Here is a 17,366-nt window from a genome sequence, read left to right on the forward strand (position 1 = left end):
AGAGGCAGCCGCGGGCAGGTCCGCGCGTGGCCGCGCTGCCCCGGGCGGCCCCCTGCGCGCCCGCCCCAGGTGCCGGCCCCGCTCCCGCGGAGCCTTTGTTCCGCTCGGCGGCGGAGAGCCCACGTGCAGCGGCGGCGGCCCCGCGCCCGCGCCGCGCAGCTCCGCGCGGGGCCGAGGAGCAGCGGGAGGGCCATGGCGGAAAGGCGGGCGCGGGCCGGGGCGCGGGGAGGCCCGGCCTGGCCCTTTAAACCTGCCGCGGGCGCGGGGCCGGGACGGTGCAGGACACGTGAGCCGGCCGCAGCGTGCTCTGCCGCCGCTTCCCCGGCTGCCGTATTTCTCCTGTTGTATCTGGCCCGCCGCCAGCGCCTGATCGCTAGGTTTTTTCGTTTTTTTTCGCTCTGCCTCCTCCTCCTCCTTTTTTTTTTTTTTTTAATTTTTTTTTTTTTTATTTGCAGCCCTCTCCTATTTTTTCCACCCACGGGTAAAGGTGTTTTTTTTTTTTTTTTTTTTTTAAAAAAAACCCTCATCCTAGTTTAACCCGTGGGCAGGACTCACATAGTAATATTTCCAGTCCCAGCAGCTCACATCACAGACACGAACCCAGGACCGCCTCCCTTTTTTTTTTCTTCCCAATCTCCCAAATCGTTTTATTATTTTTTAAATGATCGCTCTTTTTTCCCGCTGCTCCCGCTGCTGCCGAAATCCCTGTCTTCCCAGGCTGCATGCTTCTGGCAAGATCGTGCAGTGTTCTCAGTCCATTTTCAGTGTGTCTTATCTTAATTTGTCCTGATCCGATCTAAGGGCGACAGCCACCACTTGCTTTCAATTTGTAAGATTTTTTCCCCTTTCTCGGTTTGCTCCTAATACCTTCGGAGTATTTCCCCTCTCTCCTTCCATTTCCAGGGTTGCAATTTACTCTGCCGTTTCTTCTTCTTTTTCTTTCTTTTTTTTTTACCTCCTCTCTTTTGAATTGCTTCATGTTACTAACCATTCCTAAATTGTAAGAGAGATTCATTCCCCCTCCTCTTCCACCACCACCAGCACCACTACCACCATCACCTCCTCCTCCTCCTCCTCCCCTTCTCTTCTCCTTTTTGGCAGCACCAGGACGTCCGGTGTGGTGGTGGCAGCGAGCAGCAAAAGCAGCAAGAGCTCGTTTTGATTCCCCCCCTTCCAAGGTGCTTTGGAGAGACTGGTTTAAGGCTGAGCAGCAGAAGTCACGATGAGTGCACAAGGTGAGGGACCCGGTCAGCCTTCCACTGCTGCCCAGGAGCAACCTGCAACCGCAGAGCCTCAGAAGAGAGGACGAGGCAGACCCAGGAAGCAACCACAAGTCAGTATCGTATAGATACATAGAGCCGCAGATCTATAGTATTGTAGGCATGTACATGTACGTATTATGCTGCAAATGAAGAAGTCCTGGAGACGGGTGGGGGGCTTTGTTGTGCGCTGCTTCTCAGCGAAATGGTGCCGAGGCGTAGCGAGGGGCTCTGCCGTGAGCCCCGGCGGGGCACCCCGAGGCTGGCAGCACCGGGGGGCTGCGTGCGTGTGGCTGAGCCCGGAGCCTCCTCGGCACTTTCACTATTGTGCAGGGAGCGAGCTGGGGCTTTTCAATGTAAATGGGGAACATGGAGCAGCGCGGCTCCGACCAACCAGCGCTCGCTGGGTCATTTCGAGCTGATTTTGAAATTGCGAAAGCGAGGAGCAGGGAACGGGGCTCTCCTGTCTCCCTCCTCTCTGAGCCCTTGCAATGTCTCAATCTGCGTGTGTGTGTGTGTGTGTGTGCGCGCCGGGTCCCACCGGGGGCTGCTGCCGCCTCCGATCTTGACCAGCCCAGCCCCTGACTGCCCCTAGATCCTGGGGTTGGGGGAGAGGGGGGTGTCTTAGAAAGTCGCATAGCTCTTTTTCGTTTTTTTTTTTTTTTTTTTTTTTTTTTTTTTTTTTTGGGCGTCCCCCCTTCCCCCTCCTCCCTCACCCCCGTCATCGCCTGCGGAGAGGTGCCCCCGTTGCCGATGGAGGTGGGGGAGGTAGCCCGAGGGGGCTTGCCCTGCATTTGCAACACCTTTTGCCKTTGCTCCAGCGCTTTCACAGGCAGGTCGAGGCAAGGGGGGGACTGTTGCCGTGTCTCGGCGCGGGGAGCGGAGCCCGGCTCCCTCCCCCCAGCACTCCCAGCCCTTTCCCGAGCCCGAAAGGCAAGCGCTGGGCTCCTCTGTGACTTGCGAGACCTGAATCCGCGCTAAGGTTGCCAGATTTGTGCCTGGTCTTCCACCCCCCCCCCGCCCCCTTCCCGAGGTGCCATTGTCGCACCGCCGGGAAATGCGGAGCTGCGTTCAGGCTGCCGCTGCCGGGCCAGGCGGGCGGGCGGAGGGAGTCCCCAGCTCTGCGCAGCCCCTCCGCAAGCGCTGGCGATGGGGAATTTTGCCTGCGGATGCAACCAATTAAGCTCGCAGGTTTGCAGGGGCTGCACGGGATTGTTTGCAGTCCTTTCCGTGCCTCGGAAGTAGCGACTGGAAGTAGGGCTGCCTATTGAGCTCACTTAAAGCGAGCTTCCGCGGGCTTTAAAAATGTTTACTCCATTCATTCAGCATCAACCCACTGCCGTGAAAGCCTGCGAGGGGCCCGAAAATACCGAGAGCGCTCAACAGCAGAGCCCGGGCCGGGGGAAACCTGGCAGCTTTGACCCTTCCCCCCCTCCCGCGATGTGCTCCTGCAAATTGCACAGAAAAGTACTTTTTGGAGAGCCATAAAAGCGGAGCCCCTCGTTTTCCCGCTCTGCCCTAAGTGACACTTATTCCGCCTGAGCAGCTCAGCTTTGTGCCCCAGCGGCTCGCTTTACACCCTGCTCCTCCGGGTGCCCTCGCCCAGTCCAAGCAGCCAGCATCAGTCCTGCAAGCTTTCATCGGGCTTCCTTTCTTTCTTTTTCTTTTTCTTTTCTTTTCTTTTTTTTTTTTTAACCCATTTTTCCCCCGTTTTTTAAAAAAGCTTTTGAATGTATGGAAGAGAAAGAAAACTGCGTCTCCTTAAACGTGTTCAGCCCAGATGTGCAGTGTCTGCGAGCCTCGCCATTGAGAACTGTAGCTGTTAGTGAGTCCCCTCTCCAGCCTGCCCATAACCTACTCGGGAACTAGAAAAGTGGAAAGATTTTAAGCTGGTTTAAGTTAACAAACTGCATTTAATTAGTTTTACCACATCCTGTAATCTGAATGAAATGTATAATATTAAGACTAGAAGAGTTTTATAGTATTTATGATTCACTGAATAAATATTTGGAATACGAACTCTTAGTAATTCATATCCATTTTTAAAGGATGGGCTATACAGAGGAACTAGTTAAGAAAATTGCTAAAACAATTATTGTTCCCGTGGAATTGTTTTAGAATTGTTGTTTGTTTCAGATATTTTGTTTCCTCAAGTTTTGTTTGGTTTTTTGTTTGTTTGGTTTTTTTTTGCTTGCTAGTGCTCTCTTGGAAGAAACTTTTACATTTGTATTTTAATTCAAATCAATTGTATTTAAAATAGGTGTGAATATAATGTGTACTTCAGAACAGCCCCCAAAATGTTTGTGTCCTTGAGAGTAATCTAGCCTGCTTTCCAATTTTCCAGTAGTTAATTTTTTCTTGCAAAAAAAGTGTGTATTAGAAGCTGCATATGATAATTGTATCTCACTATAATGAAATTTAAGTGAAGTTAAATGAGTAACTACTGATTTTTGAGTAATCATTCTTACATGAGAGGTTCCATAGCCGTCTTCTTTAAAAAAGCGATTTTGGGTATAATTACTTGCTAGAATATGCAAACTTTTCAGTGTTTTTCTTTATGCAGTTACAAGGGAAATTAAGCTCTTTTAATGTGCAAAATAGATTTTTTTCTTTACTTGGAGTTGTTTACTTTTCCATGTTGAATTTTAAATATTGTTTTACCCATTTATACTGTTAATTCATAGTACTCAGATCTAGATTATTCTTCAGAGCTTCTTGGTTAGTTGTAGTTTCTTGCCACAATAGTATGTTTTCCTGTATTTAGGAACCAACTGGTGAACCATCTCCTAAAAGACCAAGAGGAAGACCCAAAGGAAGCAAAAACAAGAGTCCCTCCAAAGCAGCTCAGAAGGTGAGATTATTAAAGAGAGAGAGTTCCTAATGCTATTTTTCATCAACTGGTAGCAAATATTCCAGTTGTTTGGTCTGTGAACTGTGGGATTTGAACCTTTTTAATTATGGAAGCCACATACAACATGTATTTTGCATTTTTAAGATTACAAAAAACATGCTGCAGGAAGACTCCAGGTACAAAAACTGTAAGGGCAGCTTACTTTTTGAATATTGTACAGATTGGTGAAAGAGCATGATGTATTTGATATATTTACTCAGACCTACTGAATATAGTAAGGAAATCAATAGTAAGAATTTTATTTTCCTATTAAGATTTTTGAAGAAGGAAGATAAATTTCTTGCCTACTTACATACGTTACTACTACAGACCAAATCTGTATATTGAAGCAAAGTGTTTTGACAAACATAGGTTAATTAGAAGTAAATCCAATTATATGTTGATAGAATAAACTGTTTTTACTGAAATTTAGAGCTTAAAAATATGATGGTAAACTGTGAATTGCAGTAAAAACCTACTATATGTTGTTTATTAATCAGTTTCAAAACAACTTATTCTTAAAGAGCTATTAGTCTTCTGAACCACTATTTCTGTTTGGTGATGGTAGCAAATTTTTATTATGGTGGTTCTGAATACCGTCAGCAGTAGTAGAAGCTCACTGAAGTCATTCCGTTTAGTGCATGGACTTTAGATCACATATACAGTTTAAAGAGTGATTTAATTTTATTTAAATGTACAAAAGCTCAGCACTAGAAAATTATACTAACAAGGGAAATAAAACCTTTCCATATGAATAAATAAAACCTTTCTATATGAATAATTTTAGTGAATGTAAATAATTGTGAATAGGCTTGAAAGTAAACAGGGGTTTTGTTTATGTAGATGGTTACACAGCAGTTAGCAGTAATTTACAGGTACTAAATAGAAAACAAAAGCTTACAAAAGCTGGTAGTGAACTGTAATGCTTAAGTATATCAGTGTCTTTTAAGTAGTTGTATGGCAAAGTGTGGCCTCATGTAATTTTGGTTAATTTTTCAATATGCCTATGGCACTGACCATATTAAGTTTGATAGTTTTCAGTGTTATTTATCAGTAGTTGCTATAGTAATTTATATTAAATTATTAGGGGTGGTTATGGTTTCCTGTCTGTTTTGTTTTAAGTGTTTTCAACATTTGTTTGAGGGACATTTCCAACTCTTTAAATTTACAGTTTTTTACTTTCTGAACTGGAAAAAGCACTATATTCTGTCAAAAAGTTCATAAATTAGTGATTTTTAAAAAAGAGAAAGCTTTACAAGTTAAGTATTTAAAATGTGTCAAAGCCACGCTGCAACCTAGGAGCTTAAAATGTTGATTTTTTTATATAATAAAAATGTTCCTCAGATTCACTTTAAAATAGTTTAAATTTCACTCTTCAAAAGAGAGAGAGCAGTTTTTTATTAGTCTAGCAAGCCAAATGTGAGCTTTAGTATTTTAAATATTACTCTTAGGAGTGTTGGCTTTCCTAGAAGAAATATTTGTAGTAAGATTAAATATTAAGTAATTCATAGAAATGTGTTTTCAAAAGATATTTCTAAAAGAAATATTAACATTTCCTCATTTAGTTGAGTGATTTGAAAATCAATATGAATGGAAACTAACTTAAAATTATTCATATGTATGTATGGATATATCAAATCTAGTGCTTCCCATATGATTCTGGTGAATACAGTTGTTTTTTAATCTAAATTACCAACTGAACAATTTCATTGCAACATTTTGATTTTCAGAATGCGTGAAATTACTGATCTGATTAAAGCAAACTCTTTTGGGTGCTGATAATATAAAAAATTGACCAAAGACCAYGTCTTTTTTATCATAAAGAGATCTTTGATAGTTATTAAATTAATAGTCTTATTTGTTTCTAAGTTTGTAGATAAAATATGCAAATATTTGATAGATCTTCCAAAACATAAAACAATTAYAAAGCATTTTTGGAAGAGAAGTTACTGTGATCACTTTTCAGAGAAATATTTTAGCTCTTTTTCAAAATAGATAATTAACCCTCTCCAAAATGGTTTGGCCTCTCACCTGACATCTCAGAGTTTCTTTTTCTGTAATTTTTATTTTGATAATATAGCTACTAGCAATACAAATTGGAAGGTTTTGGCATTGTAAGGAAGCTTCATTTGGTGGTGAAKGTATCAGCTCTTAAAAAAAAGTGAACTATATTTTTAATTTTTGTGGTAAATATATTTACTAGACATACATAGACGTGTATTTATTTAAAGCTTTCTACACCCTGTCCTAACTCTCAGATAGCAAACTTGGATTSTATAGATGCAACTAGAAACTGCTGGAATTTCTAAAGAATACTGTGTGGCCTGTATTTTTCAAGTGAACTCATTGAAATGTACTATAGTGTTCACAACATGTAAGATAAACGTACGCCACTAGAACCCATAGGGCAGACAGGAGAAGGCACTCATGATTAATTGATCGGGTGTTCTCTTGCAAACCATTACACATCACAATTAAAAATGTATTACACAAACTGGCAATGAGTTAAAAATACTCAGACAAGTACTGGAACTTTGTTTTGTTATACTTTCAAAAGCAAATACCCTTATATCAGTTGAGGGACAATTTGCCCTAGAATCATGATTGTGTTGTGCATTTAAATTTCTTGGTTCATGGCATTTTTTTTTAATTATTTCAGAGCTTGTGTTTGGTCTCAGTAAACTGGCCTTGGGGCATTTGAAAACAAACTGTGCTTGTTAGGAAATTAGCAATGTGAAACTTGACAATGCATACAGAATGTTGCAAGACCAATTGAACAGCTAATAGTTACTCTAATTTCAGGTAATACACGTAGAAAAGGACTTGTATATCATAGATATCTAACTTGTTATGAAATGCCCTTAAAATGTAAACCTGCATTTTATAGAAAATCAAATAATTTCTCMATTGTTTAATTTTCACAAACAGAATGAACACGTTAGCAAATGACAAGAGGTAGACTTTTTCTACAAAAATATTGTAATCACTTCATACTTGAGGTTTATTCTCCACAATTAGGTTGTTATTGAAGTCTGTGCCTTTGAACAAGTCATTCTGTTATTCATTTAAAATATTTGTAAAAAATTAGCAAGTATGTGAAGTTTTTCTTTTTTTCTAAGGAACAAYTTTAGTTTTGCAGAAAGGTCATAGCAGGGATGTTCCTTTTCAATTTCCTTGGGGTTCTGTGACTGAATTTTGTTAGGCTGAACTGTGTTTCTGGCCCATCTCATTTCCCTTAAGCATTTAAGGGCTTTTCTTTGTTTAGCTCCTGTAGTTGTGTTTGATAGAAATATTATATAGGTATAAGTACTGTCCTACTTGGAAAGGAAGAAACACAATTATGAAGTTAAAAAAAAGAKTAATAATTACTGCATGTTTGTGTCATGGAAGAAAATGTCAAGGGAGTAGCCCAGGAATATCCAACAGTAAAAGCTCTTTAGTAAAAATCACCTTCAGTTAAAAGATTTTCAGTTTTGTTGAACTTGTTGGTAAGGTAGTTATTTATTCTTGATCTAGTGAAATTCTTAAAAATATATCCAGATCTAGAAATACTATGCTCTGAAAACTAGAACTTGTGGTATTGTGTGTGACTACATCTACTACTGTCTCTATGTTACATGGCCAGAGTTTGGTATGTAGAAAGGCATGTCTCTGAGTTTAGCAGTCCAAAGGTAAAAAAAAAAAAAAAGTGTGCATGTGGTTAGGACTCTGCCCTAAATTGGTTCTTGAAAATCTATTTGGCTTCTCCGTGCTTCATTCATTCTTACCAACATCAGTCATAGCAGGCTTAAAGGGAAAACAGGATCAGTTTTAACAAATGTCATAGTATGATTACGGTACCTAAAAGTAAGAGACCACAAAATTAGATGTTTTAAGCAAGGTGAGTGAAGCAGGAGAAGACTGGCTTCTGTTTAAATTTAAAACAGGTAAAATAGGACATGGAAGGTGTAGTATTTTTGTATCTAGCCAATGCTTAAGTTTCTTCTAAGAATTTTTTTTAACAAAGTAATTTTGTTTAGGAGAGAGACACCTCTCTATGCAAGTTCTTTTGACATGGTTTGACAACAGTGATCTCTGTTCTGAGAACTATCAATTACTTCACTTATCTTATACCTCTGACACGTTTTGTCTGAGGTCCCAGCAGATCATTTTCCAAATTGGATAGAGTTCCCCAAATTTGGATTCCTTTGCATTTGCATCCTCTTTGACAATAGATGGATGCCCAAAGAACACTTTATAGCCATTCAATTATTTATACTTGTCTTGTCTTGTTAATTGTCTTTAGTACAGCTTCGGTATCTGTTTGGGCATGGCACATTTATGCAACAAGGAGGTAGAAATGATGGGCAGTCAGATACTACATTTGCTGACAGCAACTGTTTGAAAACAGGATTTGATGGCCTTGTGGTACAGGACTTAGATGAACTGCAAATCTGTCTGGGGACTGTTAATTCTCTTCAATAAGGAATGGCCATCATTCTCACTCAAGACAAAAGTACCATTCTCTGTATAGATCATGTACTTAAAAGCCACTAAATCTACTTCTGTTCCTAAAATGTGACATAGCAAAAATGATGTTATTCCTATTATTGTTTATAGGAAGTTTTATAATTTTTCATGAAATACCATAACGTGTGTTTTACAGCCTACCCAGCCCTCCTTTAAGTTTGGTGATTTTGTGTCATTAGTTGTTTAGAATAAGATCATGCCCCGTAATGCAGCATCAAATGTTAAGAAAATCCTGACCAAACACATCTCACTTTCAAAAACCACATTAGAGGATTAAAGCAGCAGCTTCCTTTTTGACTAAGCAATTACAAACTGCTGTGTCTAGGGAGGCTGAGAACACTTGCATCCTGCTACCCAAATAAGATTCTTTGTTATCTCTGAGTAACGTGGGGCTCGCTCTGGATTTGTTCCGAGCTTCAGAGGCAGCTTTGGTTAAAGCAAAGAGCCAACAGACAAGCGTACTTTAGATGATGTAGATTTTTATTTGAGAGGAAAGCCACTACTTTGGAACTTACGTATATCTTTTCTCCCTAATTACATGAAAATTTTGTGGAGAAACATTGAATTATTTGATGAGMAATAAAACATATCTTCTGGTAATTAAAACAAAAGACAGACTTATGTTTTTGAAGGAAATATGGTCTATGTTTGCAAAATGCAAAATAAAAGAAATCTAAGTGAAAAGAGGTGGAATATTTTCCTAATCTTCATGTCTTTATTGTCACCATTGGGCTGCCATTATTCCTTTTTAGATGCCCCAGAAGTGTTTTGTCTTTTTCTTGCCTTAGACTGGAGATAAAAATGTCCACTTTGGAGGTTCTTGTCATTCATTTTCTGCAGTTTAGTCTATGGAAACCTTCCTATTTACTTACAGAATCTCTCTGTACCAAAACATAATATCTGGCATGCCCTGCTGTTTGCTCAGCTCACCTCTGGGAAAGATTTGGTTTTGATAAGAACTATGGAAATGTTTTTCTTCTAACATGAGGTAGAAATCATATACAGCAGGAATATAGTGCCTTTCAATCTGAAGGGTCCCCAAGCACTTGACAAACTGGTATACAAACTGTACAGCAGGAACACTAGCCACTTCTGACATGGACTTTCCTCTGGGGTGAAACACAGCATTGTTAATGGCAAGCAGCCATCCTGCATGACAGTTTATGACAGGAAGCAAAGATTAGTTGGTCAAAGAAATCTCCCATGTTCTCTTTCCCATCAAACTGTATTATATACTGTAGTTAAACTTACAGTTTGTGTCATGTTTTCAGTAACTTTCATTATGAGATCAAATTAGTTTTAGTTTCCAAAAGGTTACATTTTTTATAGACTATAGGAAAAAGGTCTTTCCTTCAAGGACAGTAAAGTACAGAAGAAAATGCGTGGTGTTTGTGCTTTCATAACATGTCAGGTGTTGATTTGTTAAGAACGGATGTAACTAATATTTTCTTTTAAGATTTGTGCCTTGTGTACTTTCTGAAATAAACATAAATGCAAGGGGCTACAGATTTTCAAAACTAAAACATATCCTTTTTTGCATCCTTCAGGCTATATGGTATAAAAAATGAACACGTTACAAGGAAACAAAACTCTGAAATAGGCAGCTACCATATATAGCAAATGTACTTTAACAAGTATTCTCATAAGAGGGTTTTACTTTACATGTAACACTGGTATGAACTATTAAAGGGCAGGTTTACTCTTTTAACAGGTCTGAGTGATAATTTTGCCCTTTAGGAGTAGGAATTTTATTTTTCACAGCTTTCTTCTTGGTGGGGATATTTATTTCAAAGTAATTTCACTGAGCTTGCAATGCAGTTTTTTGTAGATTCATTCGCTACTTCCTCAGCTCAAGTTCTCTTTTAGAGGGATCCACTTTACATGGCATAGGGTTACAGTATATGTTACAGMGATTGACAAGCAAGTGATTTATTTAATGAGATAGTTGATTTCTAACGGAAAGTCAAATACATACACAGTGAGCTGGAAAAAAGCAATTCACGGAAATGCAGAAATGCATTTACAGAATGTGTACAGAAAGTATTCTTAGGGACTTTGTGTGCAGCAAAAGTCTTGTTCTCACTAAAGCTGGTGGCAAAATTCTCATCATCCTCAGTGGGGCAGGATTATTGACCTGATAAGGTGTATGTATGGGCAGAGCCTGTCTAGAGAAAATAACCTGCAATTTTTAGTTAGAAACCTGTCATTACTTTACTGTAGTGTGTAAGTAATATTATTCACAGTACCACACAGTGAATTAATGAAAGAGTCCTTAGCAAAGCTTGCATTTCCTTTAAATTGAGCTCCAGGACCGACTGCTGTGCTTACATAAATATAGCTGTCACTTTAGGGTACCTTCCATGCTGTTTCCTTAAACCTGAAAGGGGAAAGCATATTTTAGAACAGGGAAAGCTTTCCTTAAAGCTTAAGGATGTGCTTTTACCTGGAAAACTTCACATAAACTAGAAAAGTATCTCCAAATATGAATAAACGTGTTTACGGTAATAGCTGTTCAAATCCATTTGATGCGTGAACATCACAAAACTAAAATAAGGAATTATGCACTGAATGGCCACTATAAATTGCTTTCTTCAGGCTTGGAAGAGGTTGTATTTTTAATAGCGTGTCTTCAGGTAATTTCTGACAGCCTATGGAAAATTAATTTCTGGCACAATTGGGTTCAGCAAATTTCCAAGCCTCTCTGCACCCCCACTTACAGCATGCAGCCCTGCAGCTCGCCTCATGGCTGGCTGTGACCTGGGCACCCCTGGCTGCACTGCAGGCGGCAAGGAGCTGGGTGCGCATGCTGGGTCCACATGTTCCTCTCTGCTCCTCACACAGGGTGGATCAGGGCCAGGGGGCACCCTTGAACCCAGGCGAGACATCCCCTGGCTGCACAGGCTATGAAATATTGGAAAAAAGAACATAATCACATTTYATCACCCCCCTTCCCCGAAACATAAAGCAAGTTGGAGGCTTAGTGCCACTTGAGAGACAGTTATGGATAATGTTGCAGGAAAGGACTTCCTAGTTATCAAGGCTGTTAAATAATGTTGTAGTATAAAATATGTTGTGTTTCTTTCCCTTTACAGAAAGCAGAAGCCACTGGTGAAAAGCGACCCAGAGGCCGGCCCAGAAAATGGGTAGATATTCCACTTCCAATCATTTGATTTACTTTTTGTGTTATAAAGCATGTTTTAAGTCTATTCTTTAAGAGAACAATTATTTCTGCTTAATTTGTAAGAAAGAACATCGATCTCTTCCATTTGTTTGTTCTGGTAGATTGWCCAAAGGGTTAAGATAGCAGAGAAGTTAACCACAGCTTCCTACCTTTAGACTCTGGTAGTTTGCTCAAGACATTTTACTATTAAATGTTTGCTGGGAGTGAGTATTTATAAGTCTCTTATCAGCATGAAAAGAAGCACAACTCTTTCTTCAAAAAAGAGTAAAAATGAGATAACTTGTTCAGTAATTGAGTAACAAAGGTTAAAGGGGCACTATCAGACATCAGAAGGTGATTAAGAGAGATGATAACATTCAAATGTAGTGTATAAAAGATAGAGCTTAAAAAAACAAAGTATCTTTGTTCTACATTCCCTGGAAATACAATATATTTCTCCTTAAAACCAGTGAAAAAGAGCCAAAATGAACCACTTGCACCTGGAATTTAGATTTTCTGTTCTGGGACATCTTCATGTGCCACATTGTTGCAGTTACTGGTAACATGTTTCATTAAAAGTTTTCTCTTTCCCTGGCTGTTGACTCTGTAGATGTGATTGTCACACAAACGTGTTTTTGAAGAGTGATAATCTTTGGCCATGCAAAGATTTTAGTTAAAAATTTCCTGAAATTCAGCAGTCTTGCTGATGATTACAGCTGATGGGAGTCTGCTTTGTACTCCTCTCCTTTGTATGTCTTTCCCTTATGGATACACTTGCAAAACAAAAGTGATGGGGATGTCCCTTGAAAAACCTGATTGGGTGTTAGAAGATACGGAAGGTGCAGCCATATGCTCCATCATGAGTTAACATTTCTGATTTTCCTTCTCTAATTTCCTTTCCATTTCTCTGTGCAACATTTTTCTTTAAATTTCTTTTTTGAATCCATCCCTCTCCATCTCAGTTTTACTTGCTTATTTTATTCTGCCTACCCTGTCTGCTTTGCAGTCCTGTCATTTTTTCCTCTTTTGTTCATTTCTTTTTGCATAGATGTTAACGCTATCATCTGCTTCCCAGAGCTCAAACAGCACAGCTAAGGTTCCCCAAAGTGTCAGCAGCTAAACACAGGAGAAGAGGAGTGACTTCAGCAGTCACTTTAAGAACTAGTTTTGTAGAATTGCCTGGGATATTTCTGTCAGTTTTGTGGAGCAAAACAGATCATTACCTACTAGAGGTATTGTTTATACCTGTAGTTTTTAAATTGGGCAGATTTCAGGTACAGGAAGAAGCCCATTGGCACTAGGAAAGTAGGTGGCTTTACAAACTTATCTACACTAGTCATGTTCTCAAGGCAGCCTGCAGAAGACAAATGCAAAGTGCAGTAAAACATAGATCAGTTGCTGTCTGTTTCCTCCTGTTAGGTTCTGAGCCTGCACATGTGGATGCTAAATGTCACTTGCTTGCTCCTCACCTTGGGTGCAGTCCCAGAGGAAGCAGCAGAAATAGCTGTTTTATGAGAGTAATTTGTAACAGCCAAGCCGTCTCCACTGTATTAAGAATGCATGATAGTTGAATATGGATGGCTGAATAGCTCTGTGAAAAGGGAAAATGTAGCCATTTGAAGTATTAAAAGATTTTCTCTCCCAAACACTCATAGTCAGAAATAAAATCGGAAATRAATTTTCTGTGAAAAGGGCTAAATATAATAATTGTGGTGGTTTTAGGCMAGAATATTCCCCTTCTATTTTTGTATCTTGAATGGGGAAGAAAGAATAGGCGGTCTAAGTGGAGCATTAAATTCAATACAGTCTGTTTGTTGGGTGAAGAATCTGAATCATAGARATGGAAATGGCTGATTAGCTAAGAGACATTGACATTACTTTATCATGAGACAGGTGTTTTCAACAGGTTCACTTATTTCTTTGAAACTAAGGCATACTTTCAAACTTGGTAATGCTTTTTGTTGTGCCTGTTCGAGGCTCAATCTTTTTATTTACTTATTCCAATAGTATGATTGCTGCTTGTGTTATTCAGAGATTATACTCAGACCTGCAGCTTGCAGTTGAGATATTTCTGTAGACCGTGAGAATCATATGTGCCATTTTTTCCTTTCCTTCTCTTCTCTTTCCAGTTCAAATTGGATTTGTGGGTTCCTCCTTTGTACGTGATGAAATGGAGAGTCATACTAGATTTTTCTTCGGAAAGAAATAACGTTAAATTTTTATGAACCATTATGATGCCTACTGCTTATAAGCCAAGCTTATAGCTGAAGTCAAGGAAGGATTCTGCCCCAAAACAGATGACACATGATACTATCCTTTGCGTTTTAACATCCAACCTGTATTCAGAAAACCCCACTTTTTATCATCCGAATCTCATTTTTATTAWTAGCCATTATTTTCTTTCTTAATCCAATTTGTTTATACATCAAGTGTTAATGATAACAGGTCTATATCAGTTAAAGTAAGGAGTGTGTAGATTTTCTTGGAAAGAGCAAAATTTTATGTGATAGGTATTTTTCTAAGTTTGTAACCCTTTTTGTGAGTCTAGAGGTTCTGTGTCATATGTTGTTCATCAAATTGTAAAGTATTATTTCTGCTGTTTCCTTCAATATGCACATGCAGAGACATACGAGCTAACAGACCACTGTAGAATTCCGGTAGCTGGTCTTTCTGCCGGTTCAAATTAAGTATTTAATGTTTGTGACTTGCAATGTATTTATTTATTTATATATTATATTTTAGAAGAGAACTAAATCTTTTTGACTAGTATAAAACAGGAGAGGAAGAGGGCAAGCCAAGTGAAGAGGGAAAGGAACCCAATTTAACAGAAGTACATGAGATATCTAGTTACCTTTTTAATGCAATAATGTGTACTTTGCAAAACTATCAAGAGAAAGAAGGCCCTCGTGAGTAGAAAATACAGTAAAGATTGTTGAACACTTCTGAAAATAAAATATTCAGCCACACAAAAAGGCTTTCCAAATGCAAATTGAATAAAAATCCTGAAGATAAGGATGACCTAGCTGGGGAACGCGTATCTTTGGAGTCAGGAACACAGGGCCTGCTGCTATAGAACTCATCTTTCCTGTAAGCAGCTGCACAGGTGTGAAATGCGTTGAAGACTGTAAGTCCTTTTAATTGAAAGGTGGGAAAAACTCTTCATGACCTTGGTACTCCTTAATTTTAGAGTTTTAGTGCAAGAATGTGTTCTAGGCTCTTTGGGTGCATCTACATTGGTGTTTTAACTGAGATCAGGAGTGTGCTTTGTAAGTGAATCTCCTAATTGCCCCACTTACTGTTGACTGTTCTGTTGACTGTTCAGTCAGCAGAAGCTGACTGAAAAGTATTGGGGTAGGAGTAGAATAGGAGACTGAATCATCGATTATAGTATGGTTTGTTCCAAAGAATTGTGCTGAAAACCTCTGGAAATTTCAGACTTCTGGTGCTCTCATGCATTAGTTTAATGGAGAAACCTGAAACTTGATTCTGAGATTGATGCTTTGAAAGAATGTTTGGTTTTTATTTCCATTGTTTTTATTATGTTCCTGAGTAGCTTTTTGACATTTTCTGATTTCACTTCCAAATTGTTTAACCTGAAACATAGATTCAGTGTATAGTGTGGCACCAGAGCTTCTTACAGCTTTGAACAGAACTTTACTGGGGAGGAAAGATGGCTGCTACTATGCTGTGAAAACATTTTAAAGGAGAAAAATGCAATTCTAAGAGCCACATGATTGTAACTGTGGAACAGAAAGAGTTAATTTTCAAATACAGGGTGCCCGTAAAGCATACACGTACACGTCTAGTCCTTGCTGAAGTCCGAATAACAATGCGATCTGTTCAGAAAACGGACTTTTGCTCTTCTAAACATTTTGTATCTAGATATTCTAGATAGCACCTTTCAGATTCATGAAAGATAAACATAATGAGAATTAGCTTCATTTCTTTAAGCAGAATTTTCAGTAATTAGCTAGGCATTTTAGTATTTTTGAAGCTCAAGTTTTCCCATTTTTAGTGAGGGCAGAGTTTCTCTTTATATACTGAGTCAGTTTAAGAGGTGTGCCTAACTACATTTAAAAAAATTGTAAAGAAAAATACTTCTTTCTAGTAACTTTTTCCTTAGATTATTTTCCACTGCAATTTTAGCACACCTTGTATATCAAACCTTAAGTCTGGTATTTGTTAGATGTTTTTATTCCAATAGTACCAGAAGGCCTGTGTCAGGACAAGGACTGCTAATTTCAGTCATGGGCTAGACTTTGAAAATCAGGTTCTAAATTTTGAAGAAATTTAGAAATTTCTCTCTGAAGAGAAACCACTTGCCTCTGATTATTTATAATCTAACAGGAATACCAGAAGACCCRTCAATATTTTGGGGCTATTGCCTGCCTGTAACAAGTCTTACTAAACCATATCTAATTAGAAAATTCTCCCTCATAGTGCCATGCCCTGTGATGTGAAGCTATTTAACCATTTTTGCTCATTTCTCACGCAGAGCAGTCATTTTTGCCTCATATAATGTGGTAGTTTAGGAGGTGCTCARTAAAGTCACTCAGGCTTCTTCAATAGGTAGTGGAGAGAGAAAGACACTCTGAGATCATCGTGCACTTTGCTCTCAAATAGGCTTTACTGTAGGTGTGCTGAATTCCCATCTGGAGATGGCAATCTGTGGTTGTTGGAGGAGATGATCTAGATAGCTTTTGCTGTCTAAGAATCAGATTTTTGTGTCTTTGCTGTGTGGGATGAATCTCACCCTTTGGTAGTAAGATGCTTACCAGTGTATAGCCAAGCTAGATTYCAATTTTATGAGAAAATGAAATGGTCTGTTTCAAGCAAACTGATTGAGGTAGAACTTCAGTCACATGAATGTAAAGATGTATGAAAAAGAAGGTTATTATTTATATAATTGTAGCTAAAGAAGATATCACAGATGAAAATTTAGTTACTCATGCTTGGGAGAATAATGTCATTTGAGACATGTTACTTTATGTCTTTCCAACTTTTGATTGCAGTACATGTGGCGTTACTGCTTTGTGTGAAACAGATCGTGAAAATTTTCACCTGTTGCTGTTACTTTAATCATCCAAACTACCTTACATTAAGTCACTGTGTTTATTTTGTAAAATGGTAATATAAAATATCTCCTTCTGGCATGATCATGTTTTACATCTGTGTGGGCAAAACTGTCATCTGTGAAGGGTCATTGTTATAGTGATCTAAAGAAACTGAAGGGCTTTTATGCTTGTCAAAAAGACTATTGGTCTCTTTTTTTCAAAATTCCTAAATTTAAAGAGTAGACAAAAGAATATGAATTAAAAGCTTTAAAAGCTTTATAGTTATATATCTAGTTTCTAGTTGAGATGATCTGTAAAAGAAATCATCTCTCAAAATCTGAACATTTTGAGATAAGCAGCACATCTAACAATTTTTAAACTTTTCTCCTATGACTAGTACATATTTAATGCTAATTTTTCTGGCCGTATTTTGTCTTTTTTTTTTTTCCATTCATCTTTTCTGGGGCAGAAAAACATTTTCCAGGCTGGTACCA

General features: G+C 38.7%; 1 protein-coding gene across 6 annotated transcripts in view; it reads left to right on the forward strand.

Annotated features, from left to right (window-relative positions):
- Nucleotides 1–1,157: 1,157 nt before the first annotated feature.
- HMGA2 (high mobility group AT-hook 2) overlaps nucleotides 1,158–17,366 on the forward strand; it is a 115,898-nt gene continuing 99,689 nt past the window's right edge. For 3 of the 6 annotated variants that reach the window (XR_014898098.1, XM_085323829.1, XM_085323831.1), the window contains exons 1-3: nucleotides 1,158–1,333; nucleotides 4,024–4,110; nucleotides 11,751–11,801. Coding sequence is in view for 5 of the 6 variants with exons in the window: in XM_085323829.1 (XP_085179955.1) it covers nucleotides 1,223–1,333; nucleotides 4,024–4,110; nucleotides 11,751–11,801 (249 nt within the window). In the remaining variant the exon portion in view is untranslated. The other 3 variants (XM_085323828.1, XM_085323830.1, XM_085323827.1) reach the window with 3 other exon arrangements.

This window comes from Rhea americana, unplaced genomic scaffold (genome assembly GCF_003343005.1).
Source record: "Rhea americana isolate MKP2758 unplaced genomic scaffold, rheAme1 scaffold_88, whole genome shotgun sequence".
Taxonomy (NCBI): domain Eukaryota; kingdom Metazoa; phylum Chordata; class Aves; order Rheiformes; family Rheidae; genus Rhea; species Rhea americana.